This window comes from Pteronotus mesoamericanus, unplaced genomic scaffold, assembly GCF_021234165.1.
Source record: "Pteronotus mesoamericanus isolate MK-2021 breed Mesoamerican mustached bat unplaced genomic scaffold, CSHL_Meso_final contig_65, whole genome shotgun sequence".
In the NCBI taxonomy this organism is placed as follows: Eukaryota; Metazoa; Chordata; class Mammalia; order Chiroptera; family Mormoopidae; genus Pteronotus; species Pteronotus mesoamericanus.
Window position 1 is genome coordinate 2354874 of NW_026555228.1, and position 26932 is coordinate 2381805.

The 26932-nt window shown below is 47.3% G+C and overlaps 1 protein-coding gene across 3 annotated transcripts in view; it reads left to right on the forward strand.

Annotated features, from left to right (window-relative positions):
* The window catches only part of CLCN4 (chloride voltage-gated channel 4), a 50399-nt gene that overhangs the window by 19726 nt on the left and 3741 nt on the right, over window positions 1-26932 (forward strand). For all 3 annotated transcript variants that reach the window (XM_054581044.1, XM_054581045.1, XM_054581046.1), the window contains 8 exons: window positions 3098-3285; window positions 5747-5869; window positions 11147-11353; window positions 11462-11542; window positions 12433-12978; window positions 14535-14721; window positions 16409-16807; window positions 23051-23267. In XM_054581044.1, coding sequence (XP_054437019.1) covers window positions 3098-3285; window positions 5747-5869; window positions 11147-11353; window positions 11462-11542; window positions 12433-12978; window positions 14535-14721; window positions 16409-16807; window positions 23051-23267 — 1948 coding nt within the window. The remainder of the gene's footprint in view (window positions 1-3097; window positions 3286-5746; window positions 5870-11146; window positions 11354-11461; window positions 11543-12432; window positions 12979-14534; window positions 14722-16408; window positions 16808-23050; window positions 23268-26932) is intronic.

The following is a 26932-nucleotide window of genomic DNA, read 5'->3' on the forward strand; positions in this document are numbered from 1 at the left end:
TATATTCTATACTGCTTGGCTATGTAGAAGGCAAGAAAATGTGGAGAAATTTTGATCTCTAATAATAAAACACTGTATGAGGCTGGCCTTTACTAATACTGGCAGGCCCTGGGATGAACTGTGAACATCCCAAGACACTCAAAATAATGCGAGACGCCTCAGGAGCTGGAGATATGTCCAGCGCATACATTACTCTGACCCTCAGGGCCTCTGTATCCTTCATTTTTATAATCCCAACCCCATGTTTCTAGAGTGAATGGAAGAGTCTGGCGGAGAAACTTACCCTTTTAATAATATCCAATGCACCAGCTCTCTATGGAAATTCTTTCCTGAAACTTGCTCCCTCTTACGAGGCCGTGAATGTCACTGTCTATAATAAAGAGTTTGAGCTTGCTAAAGACATCCTCTTCATAAAGCCCCCCTACCTATAACGACGTAACAGTATGGTTAGAGGACTGACCAGACACCGACTCTTAATACGGGCAGAATATAGCAAATGCTCTAAGAAAGACAGAACACCAATGGGGCACAGATGTAGATTTTGTGATTATCGAGGACTTCGGTTTCTGGGTGCTTCTTCATTTGTTCCATATACGATTGTAGGAGGGGCTCCGTCGGCCTTGGCACGTCACAAAGAGCCAAGAGGAACCCTTAAGGGAGACTGCTTTCCTTCTAGTCACGGGGCTGTTCATCCATTTCTCCCAGTCTGTCCTCCTCTCCCGGCGGCATTCCCAGTATATAATGGCAGCAGTGTTAGAAGGGAATTCGATTTTGTGCTTATACGGTATCTTGCCACCAGTTTGTTTGACTGTTTCTATGAAGACCTTCGAAGGTAGGCAGGGTGTGAGTTGGCTATGAATTTTGATGTCTTCATTTAGAATGGATTTATAAAAACCGCACATTGTATAATTAACCTTGGCTCCTAGGATGGAGAAATATAGAGAAATGAAGAAATCCACAATAGATATTGTGGCATCTTGCCGGAGTAAATAGCACAGTGTAGATTTATTGACTGATCTAAGAGCCTGATTGGGCTGCCTTTAACCTGGTATTAGCCAGCTGGTTTCACTATCAACCTGATTTCTGTCAGTTCTTTTAGGAAGAATCACCTGGGGAATTAAAAACAAATAATGCTCCCTGGGGTTTCAACCAAATAGTGTATTTGGAGATGATGTCCTAGCATTGAGTAAAGACCCCCCCGACTTCCTATCCACCTCCACCTGTGATTCCAATGCGCAGCCGGGGTAAGAACACCCTGGAGAAAGGCTAGCCCCTGGATACATCAGCAAACGAATATAAGAAGGCAAGAGTGAGTGACATGATACTGACCGTTAAGGCGGCCAAAGTGTTCTTTTGATCTGGATGTATCTTGAAGGGATGGCCGGTAAACTGCACGCTATTCACTCTCCCTGCCCCCAGCTGGTGTCCTCTCCTCAGTGGCGCCCAGGACATTATGTTCTGACCCTTGAAATGGAGAGGTCCAAGAAGGGTCTGTTCTGCAGGGCGTTTATCAGGACTCACCACTGGGTGTCACTGTTGCTCCACCAAACGAAGCTTTTACCACAGCATTAACGAAGCACTTACTGTGAGTCGCCACTGGGTGTCACTGTTGCTCCACGAAAGAAAGCATTAACGATTCGTTCATTATGAGTTAGCACTGGGTGTCGCTATTGCTCCACAAACGAAGCGGTTATCGGCAGTCACCACAGGGTGTCGTCGTTATTTCATGCATAGAAGGGAGCTGAGACTGCCAGCACCGGGAGAAGCAGAGTCAGCCAGGAAGATTGGGTATGGGATAACGTGAGGACGAGTGAATGAATGGTGGTGGAATTTGGGGTGATCACTGGGTCTCGCCCCTAGCTATCTGCAGGACCCTTCCCTTCCCTTCTTCAGTTCTTTGTTCAAATGCCCTCTTTGACTTGAGGTGTTCCCTGATCACCTTTTCTAAAAGTACACCTCTTCTCTGAGCCTCATGCCCCTCACCCACTGTATGTGTTTGTTTGTGTATGTAGGTATGTAACAGCTTTATTGTGGTATAATTTATATGCCATACAATCATCCACTTAGAGTATACACTTCACTGGTTTTTAGTGTAGTCACAGAGTTATGCAGCCATCACCACAATCAATTTTACAACATTTTCATCAGCACCCAGAGAACGTCCATACCCTTTAGCTCTCAAGCTCCAGTGTCCGCAGCCTCTTCTCTGCCCCAGGCAACCACCCATTTTCTGTCCCTCTATGGTTTGCCAACTCTGGGCATTACATGTAAATGGGATGATACAATATGTAGGCTTTTGTGATTAGCTTCCTTTATTCAGCATGATATTTTCAAGGTTTTTCCATGCTGTACTACCCTCCTGAGTATATCCTCAGTAGCCTGAGAGCCTGAGAGTATTCCTTGCCCTCATAAAAGACTGTATGTGGCTTATACTAGAAAAAGACCCAGGATACTGCTCTGTGGCCCACTGTACAGTCTATTATACCCCACTTCTCTCAGCCTTTAAGGTAGTTGTTTAGTTATATAGATCCACAGTCCCTTACACAATAATTTAAAAACCCCACAGAGTTCTAATAAGTGAGATTTTCCAAGCTTGGCTCCGATCTGGTGGCCAACCTTACTTACACAATGAGGCCGTTAGTCCTCATGCCTCCATTTTGTCTGAGCCGTCACATTTCCCTGAGAACTGTTAATGCGTGTGACCCCAGCATCCTTCTCCGGAAGCTGCTGCGGGTTATGTCATTGGGAGGGTGCACGTGCTCTATTCTTGAGGTTTGGAAGGGATGACTTGTACACGCTGCCTGGCCCCAGTGGCTTGTGATGAGGGAGACTTGCATGGTTAAAGCCACCCAAGGACTATGTATCATTGGCCTTTGTATCTCGTTGGGCTGGGCACTGCCTTGCCCACATCCGAAATGCTCAGAGGACTTCATGGCTAATGAGGAAACTTCCTGTATGTGTGGCAGCCCCTGGCGTGTTCGTGTCCTTCTCTGGTGTGTGGCCTTCCTGGCTGATGTGCCCCTGCACTGGCCCCATGCTGTGTGTCTCACCGTGTCATCATGGGGCAATTCCTCTAAGTGGCTCTTGCTGTCTCCAGGCACCTTGGCTGGGGTCATCGATCTCGCCGTCGACTGGATGACCGACTTGAAGGAGGGGATCTGCCTGTCTGCCTTCTGGTACAGCCACGAGCAATGTTGCTGGACTTCCACAGAGACCACTTTTGAGGACAGGGACAAGTGTCCCCTGTGGCAGAAATGGTCGGAGCTGCTGGTGAATCAGTCAGAGGTGGGTTTCTGGGCAGGGTCCTGACTGGAAACACCCGCCATTCAACAGGTGCTTTGGGGACACTGCTGGGCCATGTGTGAATGTCTGTGCTTCACCTTCAAGTGTCCTGAGGATCGCCTGTGGCTTCATACTGGTATGACTTGGCTTTTTCTAGCTCTAGCGTGCAAACTTTAGTTGAAAAACCGTTCCCTACTGTTTCATGTGCACAAGACACGCATATATTTTTAAAATTCTTGGGTTTGGCTTTATTTTTCTTACCAAGAGTAGTTTCCTGAAGAAAAAGTTTTGATTTTTATACCTTCTAATTAAGGAATAGGATGGTATCTTAAACTCTATTCCTTTTCATGGCTTAATAACATTCCGTTATACGGGCAGACCGCTTTTTATTTATCCATGCATCAGTTGATGAACATGGGTTGCTTTTACTTTCACTCTATTATGAATGACTTATTTTGAACGTTTGTGCGTAAGTTTCCATGTGGACATGTTTCCATTTCTCCTGGGTATCTACCTACCAGGAGAATTTCTGGGTCATATGGAAACTCTATGTTTAACTGTTGAGGGACTGCAAGAATGTTTTTCAGAGCAGTCACACCATTTCACATACCCACCAGCAGTGCATAAGGGCTCCCAATTGTCTGCATCCTTACCCACGCTTGTAATTATCTGTCTTTGATTCTAGCCATTCTAGCAGGTGTCAAGTGGTACCTCATTGTGGTGTAAGTTATCATCTTCCCATGCATGTGATGAGCGGGTCGCATAGGATGTTTCTGGGTGTTCTGTGGTGAGAGTGTCCAGGCACAGGGCGTAGCGGTGAACCACAGACCGGGAGCTGGCGTTCGTGGCACTGAGAGCTTCAGACCTGTATAAAAGTCTTAGCCTGGGAAAACGGTTCACTTCTCACCAAATTCAGTGGTTATCACAATGACTGTGGGTCACTGCCAGATCAGGAAGCCCAGAGAGGAGCAGTTAGGTTGCCCAGATTCGCATTAAGGTCACTGTGAAGACCGCCCAAGCTAGAACTATTCTTGGAAAATGCAATCTATCTCCTCTCCTCCTGCCCACACCATTTGGTTTGCAGCTCGGCACTCGGTCTACTGAGCCACAGCAGCCAGGGCTTGTCCCCACCTCTTTTGCCCAATGGAAGTCCAAATGAAGACATTTGCAATGCCCTTTGCCATTTTGCTAAACCTCTTTCTCGGTGAATTGAAAATGAATTTCTTCGACTCTCAGAAGTAGACGGGATCTTGAAATCTCACACATTCTCAGTGCTCGCCATTGCTTCCAAAATCAATTCTCTCGGCCTGATGGCAGTGGACAGGAAAAACTGGCCACGCGCCCTATTTTATTTCTTCTCTCCTACTTGCGATATGTGTTTTTGGGGAAATAGGGCCGTTCATCTTTTCAGTCGTTTCTAAGATTTATACTTTGATTCAAAGAATTACTGTTAGCAAGAGTGAGAAGTTATTTTTAGCCCGAAAAAGGTACATTTTTAAGTGGGTGACATGTGTTCCTCGGTCCGCTTTCCCTGCGCATAGGTGTGAATGTATGTGATTGTAAGGGGCGAGCAGTCTCCTGGAACGTGTTTCTGCATTTAATAGACACACATGTGGCCGTGTCCATGGCCTGACTTGCAGGTGACCTTGCTTTCCCTCCCCCTCACTGGAGTAATCCAGATGGTGGCAAGAAGCGGAGGCCCGGGGAAATGTGGTCTCCACCCAGCGGACCAGGTCCTCAGCGCCAGAGAGCCGAAACTGCGTGTTCGCCTGAGAAAGCTTTGTCCACACAGCAGATGGTTTGGAAGAAATGGTTCAATGACTGATTTTGATAGGTGATCAAGCTTCCCCTGCAGAAGTGCCTCTCCGGTGTTAGCATGTATCCGAACCCTCCGGAGAGCCTACCAACATACTTTGCCGGGTACCTGTTCCAGAGGGTCCCGTTTAGCAGCTCTGGGGCAGGGCCTGGGAGTCTGCATCGCTGTCCTGCCAGGGTGGGGGGTAAGGGGGCTGACCGCCGGGGTCCGGGCGCACATTCCAGCAGCACTTCTCACAGTCCCGGCACCGTGGCTGCCGCGGCTGTGGCCTCAGTGAAAGCAAAGGGAGGCCGTCCCACTGCAGACGAGACAAAACACACCTTTTAGGGGCTCGAATGCGGACTTTTCTGCATCACACCTTTCATTAACTCTAGCGCAAGCGGCGATTACAAGCGAGTCTCCCTCCCCCGGTTTCCATGGTCACTGAGACTTCACTGGGTGGGAGGCCTGTGTAAACCGCTCCTGGAGAGCCCTGGCTGTGTGTGAGGGTGCGAGCAAGAGCCAATAAAAGCAACGCTGCCTTTTCCTTGACACAGGACCCGGACAGAAGCTGCCTGATCTGGTCAGTACTTCTGCTGTCACAGCGGAGGGCGGGCCGCTCGGCCTGCTGGGGCTCACCGGTTCTCTTGTTTTGTGTCTGTTGCTCAGGGTGCCAGTGCTTACATTCTGAATTACCTGCTGTACATCCTGTGGGCCCTGCTGTTTGCGTTCTTGGCCGTCTCCCTGGTGCGCGTCTTTGCGCCCTACGCCTGTGGCTCTGGTATACCGGAGGTGAGTGTGGCTGGATTTCTACTGCGCCCGTAATGAGGACAGAACACACTTCCGTAGCGCTTACAGGCCAAGTCCAGTTCCAAGCATCTGACATCTCTTAACTCATTGAGTCCCCACAGTGAACGTATGCGGTAGGTACTACTGTTCTTCATTCGATAGTTGAGGAGCGGAGCACACAGAGGTTAAGTAACTTGCCCTAGGCCACGAAGCTCGTCAGTTGGGAGCTGAACTCAAGGTTTATGGTCTATATTCGGGATTTAGATTCTAGTGCTTCGCAGATGATTAAAGTCTTGTGTTTGCAAACCACGCATAACCCGCAAAGCCAATGGAATCGGAATTCATTTACCGCATACGTTCAGTGTGGCACCTCAGTAACTTGCAAATACGTCTATGATGCAATGTGGAAATAGACAATAGTGGAGGTTTGTTGCCACAATTTGCTCTTGTGGTGACAAGGTGATAGCGATGTTGACAAAACTTAATTCCACATTCAAGGCGTGCGCTGTGAAAGGCGCCCCTGCGAGTTCGCAGTTCTTATATTTTTCAGCGCTGTCATGTCACCAAAGCAGGAGGGAAGCGACCCCATCGATCAGAAGGGACGCCTGAGACGAGACTTCAAACCCAGGATGATCTCTTGGTAGAATAAGGATAATTGAGCTAATTCCTGAAAAGCCCAGACAGTGAACATTTTAGCCAGAACAATCCTTCGAGCTCTCATATGATCACTGTAAGCAGCCAGTGCAGTTCTCCTTTGGGTTGGTGCCTCAGCTGTGCCCAGAGGCAGTGGAGATGGTAAGTTTCAAGATGTGAGCGATTATGGTGACAGACACACGCGGCTCCCCGCTCCCTGCACCCACACTCTTCGTTGGTGCTGCCAACACTGCCGCTGGCCCAGGCAGTTCATGGAAAGGGCTGGAGTAATTAAAAGATTGTCGAAAGAAAAGCTTGACATGTCTTGTTCCAGGAACAATAGAAAAAAAAGACTGAATATATCACACTGACATTTTGATGGTTTATATTAACATAATGCTGCAGGAGGCCAAAAAACAAGCAGCAATCCCATCCCATTTCCTTAATACAGCCGGTTCTGCCCTAACGCAGTCTGCATTCTTCACAATCTCAATGCCACGCACCGTCGCGTAGTACCAACGCGGAGCTGCTGGTGAGGCGGGCTTAAGGGCACAGCCCTCAGAAGCTTTGTCGGTGACACATGGAAAAAAGAGGACCTTATAAAAACAGTAGCGCCGTTTGCACACGTTCACTGGTTAAGGAACACATGCATGCTCCCTAGTGCACGTGTGACCTGGTAGGTGTTTGAGGCACGTGCCTGTGTGTGTTTTGTGCGTTCCTGCACGGCTGGATTCAGCTGGTGCCGTTTTCTGTGTTCACGCCGTGTTTCTCCCAGATGAAATTGTGCATAAACAGACGCGAAATTTGTTATGCTCAAGTTCTTCCCTAATGCCTGCAACGTATTGGAACAAATTTGTGTTTTCCAAACAAACGTTATGGCAGAACTGACTGTATTTTATTTGATACCTAAGATGTAAGGCACCCTGGACGTTAAAAGGAACAGATTGTTGTTGGCATCTCGGTTTGGGATCCCGCTGCCAACGGTACGCAGTTTTTGATTCAAGCCACTTTGTCAAAATAAGGAGATGGCCAATGGGGGATTGGCAGGAAGTTGAAAGCAGCCGTGCAAGGTGTGATGGGCACTGCCATCTTCTTCCATGAAGCAGACATGCCAGGCTCAGCTAGTGATCCATCAGGCAGACAGGCAGCTGGAATCCGAGCTCTGTGTGGGAGAGGCTGCCCGAACTTGGTCTTCATCCGAAGCGGGCATCTTTCTCAAAAGGACTAAAATGCCCAGTCGAGCATTAAGCTTCCTGCATGACAAAGTGCAAGAAATACACTGATGGGGATGAAATGCAAAAAAGTGAGGTCAAGTGACAGAACTAAGTCGCAAAAGAATACATAAAGTGCGATTCTATGGATGTAACGTCCACAAACAGCCCAAATGCAGCAGCGCGCTTTACTGATGCACACATGTGCCAAAGCTATAAAGCAAGGCAGGAAGGTGATCGGGGTGGGGGAGGAGGGAGGTCCCAGTGCGGGAGCCGACACAGGGCTTTCAAAGGTCCTCACTCTTATTCATGGCAGTGGGTGGTACATGGGTGCTTGTTTTATTCATGTGCTTTTAACCACATATACTATGTACCATCCACTTCTGCATTTATAAGAGTTCGCAATAGTCTTCTGAAGTGTCAGGAACCCAGCGGAGATTTTATAATTAAGTTTTGGTTTATTATGACTCAGTAACAGCAACATTTTCATTATTATAATAGAGCTTGAAATCTGTAATCTCGGTGCAGTACCTACCCCCAGTTCTTAGAGGGAAGGGGCAGAGTAAAAAGTAAATGTAAACAAGTAGATCCTGGATAAAAGGAACCTCCTCCCGGTCAAGACCCAACCGACTATGTAAAACGACTTCTCTCAAACTGAGATCTGAGGCCGCTGTCCTTTGTTTGAGCAAAGATACTCACTGAGATAACTTGGAGAACGTGCTTGCTCTCGTTTGAGCAGATCTGCTGGAAGCTGCTGTATAGGATGTGCAGAGGCAGACGAACAGCCACCACACTGAGCTTGTGCAAATTTAAAAAATTGCTCGTCCTCCCCAGCATTTGCCTCTGAAGCATTTTTATTAGTTAGAATGAAGATTCCTTTGGAAACATTTTTTAAATGCGAATTTAGAGAACTTTTTTCTGTGTAGGGAAATGCTCTTGTCTAAGCTGTCTTAAAGCACATTTAAATGTGAGCGCTCGTTCTTGGACATGGGGATTTAGACAGGGCCAGGCACGGGGGCCCTCTTTCTATTTTGTTTGCTGCATTATCAGAACCACCATTGACTATGTAAGAAATCCTGTCCTCTTAGAACTTACTTTGAGTTGGTGTTTCATTACGAAACCTGAACACTCTCACAGATATTTGTTTACCAGAAAGAGTTTAAAGTTAACCCCATTGCCTCACAAATTTGCTGAAGTTCATCTTGTTAAAGCCTTGCTTGACTCGGTCTCTATTCAAATGAAAGCAAGTGATTGGATTTTGGCATCTACTGGGAACGAATTTGCTTTCTTTAGTCCCTAATTTGATCATGACAATTTTATAAAATCATTTTAGAGAATTACAAAATACCTATTACATTGTTCAATCCACCACATGTCACAGCCGGCGGAGGCTCAGGTAATTGAGATGCTTGTAATTTTCTAAATGGTATTATGCTTTTAAACACTCCCCTAGGGTCCAAATCCACATTAACTAACTGACAAAAAATTCGAGATAATTTTATTCAAGGCAACACAAAAGGGCAGGATTGTGGCAGGCATAATAAAGCATCCCTTAAATAAGTGGATGGCAGATGCCCAAAGCGCAGGCTCAAATAGGCCAAGTACTAATAGTTGAAGGCCAGTTCAACACTGCTAGTTTGTCTGCCATTAGTTAAAGGCTAGTGCAAGAAATACCATCTGATTGCATAGCTAGAAGACCTCAGGGATTTTTCTATGGGAAGGAGCGCCTTGAGTTCGCGCATGCATGCCTGCGCACTTGCTCTCGATCTTTCTCCTGGAGGTAAGAAACAGATCTCTATCAATAATTCTGGGACAAAAATGGTCCATTCACACCCCTTTAAAGTTTTGAGGATTAGCTCACTTCATGTCCCTCTCCAAATTGCCAAAGGTGACGTGATGCTGAAGAGGGTTTCAGGATGGTCCCTTAACTATGGAGAAATTAGGGAGACCTGTGCTGCTGTTTTCAAGAATGGAGCACTGAGTGCTTCCCTACCTGCGATTTTAAAATCACCTGGGAAGGCTGTAAAAATCCCCACGCTCAAGATACAGTTACATCAGACCAGTTACATCGCATCTCTGGGGGTCCAAATTCCTTAGGTGAGTCCAGTGAGTGCCAAGGTTGAGAAGAACTGTAACAGCTATTTGAGAAATTGATTCCTTGGCAGAGCAATGCCCACTAGGAGGCACTTTGAAGTGACGTAAATGTCCTGACACTGACAAGAGATAACATTGTCCCATTATGTATTGCTATTATACAATGGGAGAATGGAAATTGACCATGAATTTTATTGGCTGATTCGCTCGGTGTCTTAACTAATTTATAATTGCAAGTTTGTAAATTGCTAGCTCGGCAGTAAACATTGGCTCCATTTCAACCATTCAGGTAGAATGTTCTTTACTCATTGATGATGCTTCTGTATTCCAAAGAATGCAGTTTTGGGGGAAGAGGACTCCAATGTAGGAAGTTAATCACTGATGCTGACACCCAGTTGATTTCTAAAAGTGTTAGGCAAATTCACGTGCACCTTTAGGAAGAAAACCATTATTTGGCACTTAGAAAATGTGGCAGGTCTGAAAATGGAGCAAGGCCACTCTACCAGTAGTCGAGGTCTTTTTCAATACAGGAGGGCAGGAACTGCTGGAACGGAGGAGGTCTTCACAGATTCAAACACCTTTACATCCCCCAGAGCTGCGTTCTTAGAAAACATTGAGCATCTTCTTTTTCCAACAATATATTAAAAATATTTTCACACATACAGAAAAGTTGAAAGAATTGGCTGTAAACACCTAAATACACATGGCCTGCAGCAGGGGTCAGCAGACTTGTTTGGAAAAGGACAGAGAGTCAGTATTTTAGGCTTTGTGAGCCAAGAGACAAAATCGAGCAACTCTTCTCAATAAAAGGCTAGGAGTCTTGTTTACATATTACAAATAACAATGTTGAAAACACTCTTGGTGTGTGGGTGATACAAAAATAGGCAATAGGCTGCATTTGGCCCACAGACCTGACCTGAAATTCCACTGACATTTTGTTCTGTGTGCTTTGTCTCCATGTGGAACATCTTGCAACAGTCAAAAATTAATAGGTAAGATCAATAGGTTCATGTCTCTTTTCAATACAACAGAGGGTAATATGAACAAGATAAAATGCCATAAATAAAATGAGACCCTGATAACTACTTATTCGGCCTTCATCATGATCTTACTACTCTAGGAATATGCATTGTTTCACATTTCCATTAATATAATACGAAATTATATATTAATATAAATTCCGTTAATGTAAAATTATACTTAAATCAATACCGAAAGCAGCCTCTCTTCCATAGGACTTAGTCACTCTAAGCTTGAGAACTGCGTCTCGGGGAAATTCGTTCTTTCCCAGCCGTGGCATCGAAGCAGCTCATGCCTCCTTGTTCTTCGTCCTCTGTTACAGATCAAGACCATTCTGAGCGGCTTTATCATCAGGGGCTACTTGGGCAAGTGGACCCTGCTGATCAAGACCGTCACCCTGGTGCTGGTAGTGTCCTCGGGCCTGAGCCTTGGGAAGGAAGGGCCGCTGGTGCACGTGGCTTGTTGCTGTGGTAACTTCTTCAGCAGCCTCTTCTCCAAGTACAGCAAGAACGAGGGCAAGAGGCGTGAGGTGAGCGTGTCCCGCTTCCATCTTCTGGAAGGCGCCCCCTGCAGTCCCCCCTGCACACGCTCGTTTTCACAAAAGGCCTTGGGCTACACGAAACGCTTTGCCTTGCAGGTACTTTCAGCGGCGGCTGCGGCCGGAGTCTCCGTTGCTTTTGGTGCTCCAATTGGGGGTGTGCTTTTCAGTCTAGAAGAGGTGAGCAGGGGAGGCTGCGGGAGCGTGGGGGTTGAGGGCCGAGGGGTACGGGCTGGCTGGCTCAGCAGCGCGCCTCCATTTAAAGCCCTCTGAGGACTGGGCTCTGAGGGCCATTGGCCCCATCCCTGCCGCGCGTTAAGGAGCCACGAGTTTTGCCGCTGAAGATCTGTTTCTAAGAATTGTTTGAAAAAATTGCCAATATAAAATTTTTGGAAGATTTGTAGTGTCCTCGCTTTCTTATAACCAATTTACGTAAGCATTTTTGTTTTTGGCAATCCAAAAGATCTTTTCCATGGGTCAGCAAATGTTTTCTCTAAAGGGCCAGGTAGTAAGTATTTTCGGCTTTGCAGGACCCCCGGTCTCTGTCCCAGCTACTCAACCCTGCCGTGTACCGTGTTGCCACAGACAACACAGACGTGACTGGGCATGGCTGAGTTCCAACACAGCTTTCCTCATGAACCCTCACGTTTGAGTTTTACACGTCACAAAATAGTGTTCTTCTTTTGAATATCTCACATGTCACAACGTATTCCCCCTGAACCATTTAAAAATGTGACATTCATTCTTAACTCATGTGGCATTTGGCTACCTTTGCTGGGCCAGGGTTTTCTGACCCTTGGTCTAGTCTGTTGTCCAAAGAATCAAATTCAGAGATTGCTTTTAGGAGCGTCTCTGTGCCATAAACAGAATTATGATTCAGTATTTTTATTTCTCTTAAAAATAGCTCAGAAACACCTGAATGAGTTTGCATTCCACGTTTAGACACAGAGTCATGGAGTCAAAGACTAAATATCTTCGTTGGTGCCTTTGGGTTATAATTAACCGCAGATTGAGGACGCAAGTACCGCCCGTATTCGGCCCGACTTTAATTTTCTCCTTGTTTGCCCCAGGTCAGTTACTACTTTCCCCTGAAGACCTTGTGGAGGTCCTTTTTCGCGGCCCTGGTGGCGGCCTTCACGCTGCGATCCATCAACCCCTTTGGGAACAGCCGCCTCGTTCTCTTTTACGTGGAATATCACACACCCTGGTACATGGCCGAGCTCTTCCCCTTCATCCTGCTGGGGGTCTTTGGGGGCTTGTGGGGAACGCTCTTTATCCGCTGCAACATCGCCTGGTGCAGGAGGCGCAAAACCACCAAACTGGGGAAGTACCCGGTGCTGGAGGTCATTGTGGTGACCGCCATCACTGCCATCATCGCCTACCCCAACCCCTACACACGCAAGAGCACGAGCGAGCTCATTTCTGAGCTGTTCAATGACTGCGGGGCCCTTGAGTCCTCCCAGCTGTGTGACTACATCAACGACCCCAACATGACCCGGCCTGTGGATGACATTCCCGACCGGCCGGCCGGGCTTGGGGTATACACGGCCATGTGGCAGCTGGCCCTGGCGCTGATCTTCAAAATCGTCATTACCATATTTACCTTTGGCATGAAGGTAAATGAAGGGGAAGGAAGATGGGGGGTACCCATGTCCTTCTGGGGACAGCACCCTATTTGCCAAAATCAAATTGTGATGGGAGGAAAGGGGGATTGACCTTTATTGAGTGTTCTCTTGTGCTGGGCACTTGACATTCTCTTAATCAGTAAGGTACTATGCTTTTGATAAATAGCAAGTGTGTGAAATAGAGGTTTTAATCCCATTTTGCAAGTGAAAGAGCTGAGGCTCCGAGTACAACAATCGTATAGAGATGTATACAGCTTGGTGAATGTCCGTGAAACACACACGCCTGTGTAAGCAGCACTTACCACCAGAAACAGAACATAGAGAATCCTCTAGAACCCCCATTGCTTTCTGTGTGCTATCTTTTTGTTTTGTTTCTTTTTTAAAAAGTCTAAGAGACCATGTATAGAGTTTACATTGAGTGTGTGATGGTCAAACACAAACCTGAACTTTTGCCCTGAGGACAAGGTTGGATGGACTTTAATATTAAACAACTGACTGTCTCTGATCCATCCTTTCCTAGCAAAGGGATTTATCTTTGTGTCTCAGGAAGATGCTAGCCGCATCTTCCAGCGCGTGCTGGGAGAAGTCCACTTCGAAGTTACAGGAGATTAAGTGGCCACGGGATAAGGGGCAGCTCAGAAAGGAACAGTTTCCTCAGGAATGGCCCAGGTTCTAGAAATCACACTCAAGGATCCAGACTCACCTGGAATGTGGTTAAAGCTCCACCTCCAGCCTGAGATTGACGGCAGTCCCGGGCTGGGCAGAAATGCAGCTCCCACTCAGCATCGCAATCACGTGCGGTCTCTATGCATGTTCCGTAGCGCTTGTCTGATCACTGGATAAATTCAAATGTCTTTTCACACGGCAAAATAGAAACCACACTATTACCAAGATCTTTTAGTTCACATAGTCTATTTCTTTGCTACCTCTAACCGGGCTTGAAAATACTCACTGTACTTTTTGGAAAATGGACTTTGTCAGGAAGAGGGCACTGCCCCGTGCCCCCGACAGGTGTTTGACCGCTCTGTATTCAAGAGGGCAGGAAGCTGTTGAAAGCTTTTTGGAAGATCCAGGCAGCTGCGCTGCTGCTCTCAGCTTCTTTATTCTACCTGTGAACGGCGCAGGCCCTTCTTTTCCATTTTCATGCTGTGGCTTGACATTTAATTTTAAAAGCTAATTTGGAGGACACGCAAGGGGAGCAAGAAAGTGGTGAGTATCTCAAGTGACAGATGCTTGCTTTGAATGCTATTTGCAGAGGGGCTTATCATTCTTTAATCCACAGCAGGCAAGCCAGGCTGGCTTTTGAAGGCCGGGAAATGAAAGTGTAAAATCGCATTCTCTCCAAGTCACAGCAGATAGGACTGGCTAAGTAGGAGCAATCACTTGTCCCACCTTTGCCCAGCTGGCCTACTTTGAAGTCCTGCACCTCCTTTGAGGACTGAAGCAAAATGCAAGCGTGTTGAGGGGGCATGGTGTATACTGGGGGCGGGGAGGCGGGAACTTAGACACCTTTCCTCATGCTTCTTTTCCGTGTGTGCTCTCTGGAGATCCCATCGGGCCTCTTCATCCCCAGCATGGCTGTGGGAGCCATGGCGGGCAGGATGGTGGGCATTGGCGTGGAGCAGCTGGCTTACCATCACCACGACTGGATCATCTTCAGGAATTGGTGCCGGCCCGGAGCGGACTGTGTCACCCCGGGACTTTACGCAATGGTGGGAGCGGCAGCCTGCCTAGGTACGGCCAGAGGTGGGGTGAGGCAGGGGTGGGAGGTACAAGGAAAGGTGACGCAGACCGAGCACAGAGGCTGATCTCGGTTAGAGGAGTGCCTGCAAGGAAGACACGAGCTCTTGCTTTCTCAGGATAGGAGGGACTGTGCTGCTGTGACAAGTAAACCCCTACATCTCAGTGGCTTAACACACGAAAGCTTATATCTGGTCCATGATAGGCAGTCGATCCTCATTATTCATGGATTTTGTAAACGGGAATTTGTCTACTTGCTAAAATTTGTTTATAATCCCTAAATCGATACTTGGGGGGGCTTTCGCTGTCACTCTTGGACAGTCACAGAGCAGTGGAAAGTTGGAGTCCTCCAACACACGCGTTCATCCCCAGCAGAGGCTGACCAAGCCGAAGGTGTACCCTCTCGGTTCAGCTCTCAGACTGTACACAAATGTCCTTCTCATGGTCTATTTAGTGCCATGTGTTTTGCATTTTTGTGCTTTTTGTTAATGATCGGCTGTTTACAATGGCCTCCAAGCATAGCCCCGAGGTGCCGTGTGGTGTTTCTAGTGTGAGAAGCCCGGGATGTGCCTTAAGGAAAAAATACATGTGCTACAGAAGCTTCCCTCAGGCACGAATTACATAGTGCTGTTGGCTGTGAGTTCAACGTTAAAGAATCAGCCATGTATATTAAATAAGATGTCTCTGAGGAGAAACGCATAAAATAAGGTTTTGTGTTGATTTTGACAAAAATGTTGTGACCAGAGGCTCACAGAAACCTTACCTTATGTTTCCCCTAGAGCAATGATTCCGAATTTGGTAATTCACTGTTTATGGTGATTTTATAGATCACAACTACCGTGAATAATGAGAATCATCTCTTGTGTGTGGGTGTGTGTGTAGAGTATGAGTGTACAGAGGGTTTCTCTCCACTTAGTCATCATTCAGGGATCCAGGCTGATGGAGTCTCTACTATTTGGCAGCTGTACTATGTAGAATAGTGGTTTTCAACTGGGGGTGATTGTGCCTCTCAGAAACACTGGACGGTAGAGGAGACATTTTTGGCTGTCACACCTGAGGGTAGAGGTGCTATTCACATCTAGTGGGTGTATGCTGCTAAACACCCTCCAGTGCACAGAACGGCCCCCACAACAAAGAATGACCTGGTCCCAAGTGTTCCTAGTGCTGAAGTCAACAAACCCCAGTTTAAGCTCATTCGAAGATTAGGAGTTGCTATGGATTCTCCCTTTGAATACCAGGGGACACAAGGGTGGGTCCCTCTCCTCTCTATAGCCGATAAGAGTTTCTACAGTTTTCCAGCTTATGGGGTCCCAGAAGAGAGCCACACTTGCTGAGTCAGAAACCTGCCTAGCTCACATAGGATCCGCTTACCAAAAAGCAAGGCACGTGGTCCTAGGTGACTAGAGAACCAAGTTGTCTCTCACTGCAGAAGAGCCCTCCAGTCACGTGTGACTTACGGCTCCCCGATGCGAGGCTGCATTTAACAAAGCCTGGTGTCAGATCCAGAGGTCTGAGCATGGCCAATGTGTAGAAATGTCTCCTTAGAAGATATGGGCTTGGGCTGTCTCCTTAGACACTCCTGTCAGGAGAATTTACAGCCAACTTGTCAATTTCCACAATTCCTGCCCTCCTGAGTGTCTGGGGTTGAGTTTCAGAATTTCATTCCTCTCTTCACTTGCAGGTGGCGTTACCAGGATGACTGTGTCATTGGTGGTCATCATGTTTGAATTAACAGGGGGTTTAGAGTACATTGTACCCCTGATGGCGGCAGCTGTGACCAGCAAGTGGGTGGCCGATGCCTTTGGAAAAGAAGGCATCTACGAGGCCCACATCCACTTAAATGGGTACCCATTTCTGGATGTGAAGGATGAGTTCACTCACCGCACACTGGCCACCGACGTCATGCGGCCTCGGCGGGGAGAGCCGCCGCTCTCTGTGCTTACGCAGGACAGCATGACCGTGGAGGACGTGGAAACGCTCATCAAAGAGACCGACTACAACGGCTTCCCCGTCGTGGTCTCCAGGGACTCTGAGCGCCTCATTGGATTTGCCCAGAGGAGGGAACTGATTCTTGCAATAAGTGAGTAAAGAGAGGGGAGCTCACATGCTACTAAAAGACAAATGGCAGCCTTGGTACCCCTCATATTCTCAAAGAGGGTGGAGAGAATGTACAGAGGTCAGAGGGCTTTGAGCCAGGGGATCCCACACTTGAGTGAATGTATATTTGTGCCACCCGGGGATCTGGTTGAAGTGCACATCCTGATTCCGTAGATCTGTGGTGGGGCCCGAAACTCTGCATTTCTCCAAAGTGCCCCCTTAATGCCCTGCTGTTGGCCTTCACATCACACTGTCAGGAGAAGTGTCTTGAGAGAGCATGCTTAGCTGGAAGATGACCACCACGTGTGCAAGCAGCTATCTGGGCCCCAGTCCTGCTAGGAGGCAAGCAGCAGCCGCTGCTTTTTAGGGAATTCATTGTTGGGCAAAGCTGAGAGGAAACAGTGGGAAAGCAGGGCTGCCCGGGGCCGAGCTGCTCTCAGACAGACTTTGAGGCAGGCTAACTACGGAGCTGGTTAAGTTCCTTGCTTGGTTGCCTCCCTTGGCTAAACACAAACCTTTCACTTCACTTTATGATGTTATGTCCCATTCCACCAGTTCGAGGCCCATGTGGGTTAAGGAGCAGCAGTCACGGCAGTTGTGTGTGATGCTTTTCCTCCTCGTGTGCTAACTGAAATCAGCTGGACTGAGTGGCAGGCTCCTGAGTTGGGAGAGGAGAGAGAGCACGATGCCCAGGTGGGATGTCCCGAAGGCAGGCGGCTCAGAGAAGCGTGCCCGTGGGCCCCATCAGCCTAGCGATGAGTGCATTAGAGGGGGAGCAGCTGGAGAAGGATCCCACAGAGCAGAGCCTGGCTGTGAGTGGTTGGAGGCCCCAGCGCGGAAGAGCAGTGAGCCTCAGGGGCTCGCTCCGTTGGAGACCCAGCGGACCTCCCGATGCCCTGGGGCAGGGAGCAGCTGAGCGTGTGTGCGGCACATGGCAAACACAAATGCCATCCTGCTCACGTGCCTGCCCCATTACCTTCACACCGTCCCGGCATTTCACCATAGGCTGGGGCCCATGGTGCGGTTCAGGTGTGCAGTCGATGATTTTACTACATATTCCATCTTTCAGAGTGTTTATGAAATTTGCCAGTGGAACTTGCTTGGGTAGGATGGCAGAACGCCCTGCTGGACAACGCTTTGCTTCTCCCTGCCCTTTGTTAACTATCTCTTAGGCTCTCCCTTTGAATTTCCAAATCTCTTCACACGTTAAATAGCTTTGGAGAGATCTTTAAAGTGTGTTCATCAAAGGCTTTATCGAAATCACTTTAGATAAGCTATATCCTGTAATATTAGGTTATTGCTCAAACATATTTACCCATCACAGAGCAACAACTGATTGTCTGTTTTAGACATGATAGTACACTTGTCCTTAAGTGCTCAGTGAGGCTTCTCTTATAGGTCCTGTTGCTTAACAGGTAGGGGCCTTTAGGCATAAATATCGCCTTATTAAAAACAAAACTTCTTAAAAAGCTGTATAAGAAGGATTGGATTTGTTTTAAAATAATGTAATCAGCAACCTTTAAAAAAATGTATTCAGCCCCTAAAATCTTTTAAGCAAAGGTTGAAATTAAAAAAAAATAAAGTAGTAAATGTCACAGAATCCATTACCGGTTGTGTAGCTCCAGGCACACCTGCTAAGAGACAGTTGACTAATTTTGCTGAAAGCCATTACTGTAATCAAGTGGGAAGCAGCAATTGTCATCAATCGGTTAGAGAAGAAATTTAAGCTTGCCAACCGAGTGCTCCCCTAGAAGCTATGTTTGGAATGTCTGAAGAGGCAACACGCAGTGTAAATAATACCTATATGCTTTCAATCAGACCGAGGATAGTATAGAAGCTGTTATTTACATGGTTTGTGGAAAGGCAAGGAGGGTTTCATTCTAAGCAATCAGGAAAGCTGTTTTTCTGGTCTGTGGAAGTAGAAGACTCAATATTCTGGTGGAGAAATTTGTGACCTATATTTGCAGAACTATATGCTCTTTTTGTGAATGTGGAAATATGACATTAGCATTTAGTTACTAATGATTCCATGCTGATTCTACTTTCAGGGGAATTAGGAGCAAAGATTATAGATATATAGATCCAAGATAGTTTGGATGAGAAAAGAATGGTAAATAAGGCCAATAAGGATTTTCCTTACAGCTCATGTTAGAAATTGTAGCAGCTGCTCATGTGATGCTGAAAACGTGGTATCCTCAGTCCCTCTCTGGAATGCCAAACCACGGCCGTCGTCTTTGATAGAGAGCAGTTCACTGGCACCATCTCGGAAGCGGGGCCCTCTTCACTAGCCATCACGCACTAGCACACGGGGCCATACGTGACCCCGTTCCAATTCCTAATAAATGGGACGTTCCCCCTTGGTGCCATCTGCAAGTGTGAGGCTCTTTCCGTGCTCAGTGGGGCTCAGGCTCTTCCAAGTCTTGAGTTCCGCAATTAAGCGAGGACTGGTGGAGAGAGGACTCAGTGGGAAGCCACAAAGATGATTAAAGGGATGGAAAGTTAGAGTTATGGGCAAGAGTTAAGGGAACTCTGATGTTTTTTGTCTGGTGGATGATTTAATGATGACTCTCCAGCATGTGGAAGATGCTTACTTGCGGAAAGGGATCTACGTCCAGGACTGAATAAGATAAGTGTCAGATCTGTTGGACAGGCTGTTGAGGAGTAAAGAGGTTTTTTTTTTTTTGCTGGGAGAACAGTGGTGTTATTTGCTCCTTTCTGCTGGGGACTAAAATGTATATACGGAGGGGCTTCTTCATGCCTAAGGAAACCATAATGTCATAAAAGAGTCTGCTTTCTCTTCTAAATAGTTTTTATTTCGTTATCATATCATTTTTGTACTGACCACCATGGTACTTGTTTCCTATTTTCCATGTTAAGCTTTCTTGTTAATTACATCTGTTCTTGTGGAAACAGTTTTAAATGAGGAAGATGATAGAGTATTACTACCCTAAAAATGTAATTACCCTAAAGTACAGTTTCTCAACCTTGCAACTGGTGACATTTGGGGTTGGGTCATCCTTTATTGAGAGGGGCTGTCCTGCGCACTGTACGGTGTTGAGCAACAGAACATCCCTGCTTTCTACCCAGTAGATGCCAGTAGGAAGCCCGTCCTCCAGTTACGACAACCAAAAGTGTCTCCACATATTACTAAATGTCCCCTGAGGTAGGCAGAATTGCGCCCAATCAAGAACCATTACTCTAAAACCATTGTTATAGCTTACTGAATATGTGATTATTTCTAGTCTTTTAAAATTTCTTGGCCTATCATAGTTTGTGAAATTCACTTTATCAACACTTTCCTAATGACCCTCTGTGCACCTGGCATTATGGTTGTACTACTGCTAGAAAGTGGAAGGTCAAGTCGAATGACCTTAGCAGGTACTCCTAAACTGTACATCATTTTTCAGAGGCTGTGGACATCAATACTAGTTCTGGTAGGATGTACAATAAACCCCCTTATTAAAAAGAGTTTAACTACTTGATCTTTAAAACAATTAGAAATGAAGTTTACTACATTTTTTAAAGTGAAAGTAATACATACTGAGAGAATATTGGGGAAATCAGAAGCTAAAGAGCAAACAGAAAAAGGCCTCCACATTCTCAATGCCATAGAAGGCCATGGCTAATATTCGGTGCATTTTCTTCTTGTCTTTTACACATGTAAACATTGGGTGTTTTTTGTGGGGGGGTTATTTTCTAACGCGGGCTCCCACGAGTGTTTGGGGTGTGAGAGTTTCTTCTGTTGCAGCACTGGATCTTCCCCTGGGAGAGGAGTCAGTGAGTCCTTTCACTCAGGAAGCATTTCTTGCGTATCCACCATGTGCCCTCACAGTCCTAGGAGCTAAAGTTCAGGGGTGACCCTCTGTGAACTTACATGTTAGAGTTTATTGCAGACATTTGGGTGACTGATGACAATTTCTGGTCCAAACTGAGAGCAGATGGTTTACCCTAGTGGAGAGATGCACAGAGCTTTCTTGCTGGTTCTTCTGTTCACCAGCTTTTGGCCTGTGCATAGCACCTCCACCCCCGCAATCCGAAGCTTTAACAGAAATCTTTCTAATGGAGTTCCAAAGTAGCCTCGCAGAGCTCGCCTGGAGAGAGCAGCAGCTGCCACTCTTGGAGTAGCAAGGAGCACAGCTCCTCAGACCTCCGGCTCTGGCTCCACCTGCTGCCTTTCATTCTTTGTCCGGCAGTGACTAGCTCATGGACTTTCATTCCTAATGCCTCCTACGTGCAATAGACCCTGTTTACATGGCAGGCAAAGCCAAGTCCACCAACAGTTAGTAGGCTTACTCATTCCTTATTCACTTGTTGATTGATTGGTTCATGCATGCATTTGGCAAGTATGTATTTGGTGTCTGCTGTATACTAAGCATCATCCAGGCACTGGGAATGCACTGGTGAGCAAGAAGTCACTGAACTAGCTGCTGTTAGAATCAGGGCTTCTAACACAATCAGTGGATTGCCAAGGAAATGGAAGCTTATTTGTTTGAACAAGTGGACTGACACTGTACCAAGTTGCATTTGATTTTGAAAGGGGTTCAGCAAACTCATGGGATCAGTTCTTGATTGAGGTGTGTGACTTGATCCATTTCTAATGTTCTACCTGATTATTGAAAGAGATGGGGTTCCCATTATGTGGGACTTTTGAAGAATCGATTGCTATATGAAAATGAGCCAATAGCCCTGGCTGGTGTGGCTCAGTGGATTGAGCACCGACCTGTGAACCAAAGGGTTGCCGGTTCGATTCCCAGTCAGGGCACATGCCTGGGTTGCAGGCCAGGTCCCCAGTAGGGGGCATGTGAGCGGCAACCACACAAGGATGTTTCTCTCCCTCTCTTTCTCCCTCTTTTCCCTTCTGTCTAAAAATAAATAAATAACATCTTTCAGAAAAATAAAATGAGCCAATAAATATGTGTTGAATCTTGCCGCCCACCTGACTGCTCAGGACAGAACCATCTCGATTTTGGAGAGAGGTTTGCGTGTGGTGTGTGTCATGTAGCATCTCCATTTGAAAACATATTGTGCCTCAATGTCATCTGGCGTTTGTGGTTGACTCATATCCCATTTGATGTAACTAGATTTAACCTGATCCAAAAAATGTGCAGGCATTTGCCCAGCGGGCCCCCCGGTTTCTCTTTTAAACAGAGACCCTTTTTCCAGCTCCGCCTGAGCCCGAATGCTGCCAGTTCTCCTTTAGAGTACTCTACTGCAGTTAATGGCCTCAGAGCAGGCAGTTCGAACAATATAGGTGAATTGTAGTCTTTGAGAAAGCAAGAGCTATGTTATAGAAACCAGGATTCATTTTAAGGCGAGCCTCACCGTACATTTTTCCTAACCTTTTCCCATGAACCAAAAGAAAGATTAAAATTCCAACAGAAGGAAAATTGCCTTGGAGAAATATCTTGAGACCGATGGATTTGTTTCATGTGTGACTTAAAATAGCCTGGGTTTCTAGTGCTGCATAAAGCTGTATTCTAATGAGTTCCTGTTACCCCACTTTTCCTCAGCTCTCTTTCACATGGCCTTGCCTGTAGATAGAAATAGGCTGATTGTTACCATAACAGTTTTTACTATATTTCTTTGAAAAGTCCTCAAAATGGCCCATTTTTAAGAGAGCATATCCAAGGGGAGGGAGATGCGGCTTTTCTAGGGGTATTTCTTTGGTCCCAAGGGTCGTATTTGGGATTGAGCTGCATTTCTGGGCTGTGAGCCTGGGATGGCCCTATTAATTTCCTGTTCCTTTCAGGACTCAAAATGTCATTTGGGTCAACTGGAAGTTACTTTGTAAAAAAAAAAAAAATGTATTAAGGTCACTGAGCAGCTAAATGAGGTTTCTTGTCACGTCAAACTTCAGCCCATGATATGAGGTGAAGAAGCGTTAGGAAGGCAAGGGTTGGGGGCTCTGGGCCTTCTGGGTGCCCTGGAGTCCAGGGGAAGCAATGCGTTCCCCCAAAGGAGCTATCCTACTCAGACCCATGTTTTAAGACTTTGGCAGTGAACGGTTGGATCCCCGCAGGGGGACCCTAGCCCAGCAGTGGCTGATTTTACAGATGTTCAGCTGAAGTCCCTCCTTAAGGATGTGGCATTTGCCCTCTGAACCCCTTTTCTGTGCGATTCTGGGATGCGGGAGGAGGGAGGATGTGTGTTCCTGCAGGTCCGGGGTTGCGGCGGTTGCTAAGCGGGGGATTTTGGTGTGGCTCATCCTCCTGCTTGCCCGTTCTAGAGAACGCCAGACAGAGGCAGGAGGGCATCGTGAGCAATTCCATCATGTACTTCACAGAGGAGCCCCCCGAGCTGCCAGCCAACAGCCCCCAACCCCTGAAGCTGCGCCGTGTCCTGAACCTCAGCCCTTTCACAGTCACGGACCACACGCCCATGGAGACGGTGGTGGACATCTTCCGGAAACTGGGGCTCCGGCAGTGCCTGGTGACGCGCAGTGGGTGAGTGGCTGGACCGGTGTTGATGCGGTGTGTGCTGTGGCCAGACTTGGGAGAACAAGATGAGTGCGACGTAGCGTCAGTTCTTAGGGCACTCAAGGGTCAGCGCTTAGTAGAGGACGGGTAAGTTGTGGCAGGTGCATTGAGAAGAAAATGACCGGGAGCTGTGGGAACTTAGCCCCAGGGGCTAGTGTAGCCGGGAAGGGAGGAGAAGTTTCTAGCTGGGGCCGCTGTCTGGCCTGAGGCTGCAGGTTGAGCCAAAAAGGGAGGAGGCGAAGGAGAGGGTTTGGAGCTGCTTTTCTACCACCCAGGTGACACCTGGCTCAGGGAGAAGGTACAGCCTGCTCTGCTGTAATGTGACATACACATTCCTCACAGTCAGGGTGCTGATCATATGCAAAAATGAGCAATGAGAACCACAGGGCTTGTGAGAAAAAATAGAGTTAGGAGCACAGTACTCAAAAACGTCATCAATGCCACATTAAAAAAAGAGAGAGGGCAAGGTAATAAAAATGGTGGTACCATTTTAGACATGTTAAATGATTAAGAAATATATCAGTATGACAATAAATATGTCACTTCACCTTGAGAGAGCCCCGAGGTTGGCCTGTGCGTCTGAGCGTTGTGAGGGCCACCCCAGGGCTCAGCCGGGTGCAGTTTTCTGCGCTCACCTGGAGTTCCTCATGGATGGAACCACCAGAAGCAAATATGAAGTTTGTATTGTGCTCAGCTTGTTCCCTACTTTAGCAGTCTGTTCAAAACAAGTCCATGTTTTCAACACAAACGCATTGCAGAGCTGAGAGACTCGGTGGCCCCATGGTAATGTCTCTGCAGCAGCAATATTCTTTTTGCTTTGTGATTATGCAAACCAGGCAAGCGGCGCTGCAAAGATCAAAGGGTCGTGATGGCAGGAGCGGTGAAGTGCCCTGAGGGCCATTCTTGAGCTCAGAGGCTACCCCAAATTCCATGGCCTTGGAAGCTTGGTAGGAGGAAGAGCTTGGCTCTGTCAGGGCAGCCTGGACCCTCTGGTTGTCTGCCCAGTGCATTCCTTTATGGGCTGGGGGTAGGAGATGTGGGGCGTGGGTTGTGGAGACATCGGTCCCCTAAGTATAGTTTAGGCCTTTATAGACTCCAGAGGCTTCACTCCCTGACGGAGTTTACATTTTCAGAGCCAGCACAGCCCAGTTTAATCCAGCACCTCTCAAGCTGGCTGACTTTGCCGCCACCCACCCCCCGCCCTGAGAGTTTGGTTGCCGCGACTGGGGGGAGGGAACGCTGCTGGTTTCTAGTGGGTAGAGGTCGGGGATGCTGCTCAACAGCCTACAATGCACAGCACAGCCCCCATTGCAACTAAGAATCATCGGGCCCAGAATGTCACTCCTATTGCAATTGAGAGACCCTGAACTGGGTGCCAGAGAACAGCCAAGCGATGCCTTCTTCCCAGTGTCCTGCTAACAGCGGCCCCGGGCTCTGCCAGCAGTTGGATTTGCACATTGACCCAGAGAACTCCAACAGGACAGGTGTCCTCCTAGCTCTCACAGCAGCTGGGGGTGTCTTGCCCTTGGGAAGGGCAATAAATAAGGAACAAATAAACGGATGATTGAGGCTAGAGATTATATTTGCTGTGACTTTTTAAAGGAACTCTGGTTTGCAAACTTGAGCATGCACCAGAATCCCTGAGGATTAACCCTCCAGGTAGACTCCAGAGTGCTGGGCCCCGGCCCGGGTCTGGGTGGTGGTGGAGAACGTATATTTCTAACAAGCCCCAAGGGGCTGCTGTCGGTCGGGGGACCCCACTTGGCAAAACACTGAAGCCCATTTATGTACTGTACTGGGATTGCCAGCGCTTGGCATAAATACTACTGTGATCACCCATGTCGTCTCAAGTGGATACCAGTTTCTCTTTTCCTTGAAAATAATCATCCAAATGTCAGTTATCATTGGAATTTCCAGCTCTGGCAGGAAATTCGGCTCCTAATGCCCGCTCGCACCTCACGGAGCCCCATGAGGTTTTCCTGTGAAGATTTGGGTGCTGAAATTGGCTCCGAATGTTCCATGAGAAAACAAAATCGCTCTCTCTTGCTCTCTCTCTCTCTCTCTCTTTCGCTCTCGCTCTACATATTTTAAACAAACACAGATGCTGATAAGTTAGTGCTGGCAAGGGGTCCTTGTGTGCAAGGCCTTTCATCTCCCCGGGCTTTCAGCCAGGGCAGGCATGTCTTAAGCCAGCGCGCGTTTTTGATTATTCTGTCGCTGTGTGCCTTCCTTGCTTGTAGCCGAGAGCCCAGCTCATCCTGTTGACCTGCATCATCCGCAGGATTTCTCGGGGCCTGGGGTGCAAGGTAGTTGTGAAACCAGACCAGGAACCAAAGAAGCCTTTGTCCCCAGAATGTCGGAGTCTAGGAAGCCTACAGTGGCAAGGAATGAATCCGGTGGGGTTTTTCATATATGGGATATAGAAAGGACAAGCGAGCTGGGGAGATGGTGTCAGCTTTTCCCAAGATCTGCTCGGTGGCCTCAGAGGAGCTCAGATACTTTAATCCGAATTATGGTCACAGTTACAGATTGGCCATTTATCAGTCACCGAACTCACTTGAACTAGTACCTAAAGGGCTGGAAGTGCAAACTCTTGATTTAAATCAAATGGGGTGTTTCACAGCACTAATGAACCCCGCTGGATTTCATATCGCCTCCTTCCAGGTGGATGTGCAGGGTTGTTCTGCGGTAACTATTGTTGCGGGCCAGGGCACAGCTGATGCCTGCACCCAAGGCAGCTCCTGAATTCGTATTTCCGCCAAACCGTTGTAACCAGCTTGACTTTCAGACATTGTAGTTGCAGAGCTTGAAGGGGGGCTTGTCAGGGCTGCTTTAGGCAAAAGCCTGATCTTTGATGCTGTCTCCAGGGTAAAGATAAGGAAATAAAAACCAGGCTTTATAGATATGGGAAGAGTAGCGTGTGTATGTGTGTGTTGGGGGCTGGGTATAGTGGAGTTCTTGGCACTTTGCAAACACTAACAAGTCATATTTTTAGAAGCAACATTGGTTTGATCGTCTTACTGAGCATCTATTTGACTGAGACCCAGAGAAGGCTCAAAAAGCGTTTGAAAAATAAAGCCAAGGAGCTCGGCATCTACTAAGGGACAGGCATCTAATCTAATCTAATCTAATCTAAGTGGTTTTACCCAGGTGCTCCAGAGGCGCATGTCCTGAGCCAGGCTTTGAAGTAGAAAACGAATTTCAAAGAGAACAAAAGAGCATTTTGAGTTGAGGGATTATCCATTAGCCAGCAATTGCCAGCAGCGGAACCCCTTCCCTCCCTGTCCCAACACACCTTGACGAACCCAACTGTTCACACCTGCTCCCCTTTCTGTTTCTGTTGCGATCACGCTGTCCTAGTGGCGTGTCACAGGCATTCTGCTAGCCTTCTCACTATTCCATTTTTATATTAGAGTTGAGGGCTGTTATGCACTGAATGATGTCACCCCCCACACCTCAAATTCTTACACTGAAGCCCTGTCCTCCAATGTGACTATATTTGGAGATGGGAACCTTTGAGGGGATAATTAAGATTAAATGAGGTCGTGAGTGAGGCCCTAATCTGATAGGACTGGTGTCCTGACAAGAAGAGAAAGAGACACCAGGGAGGCTCAAACAGAGAAAAGGACCAT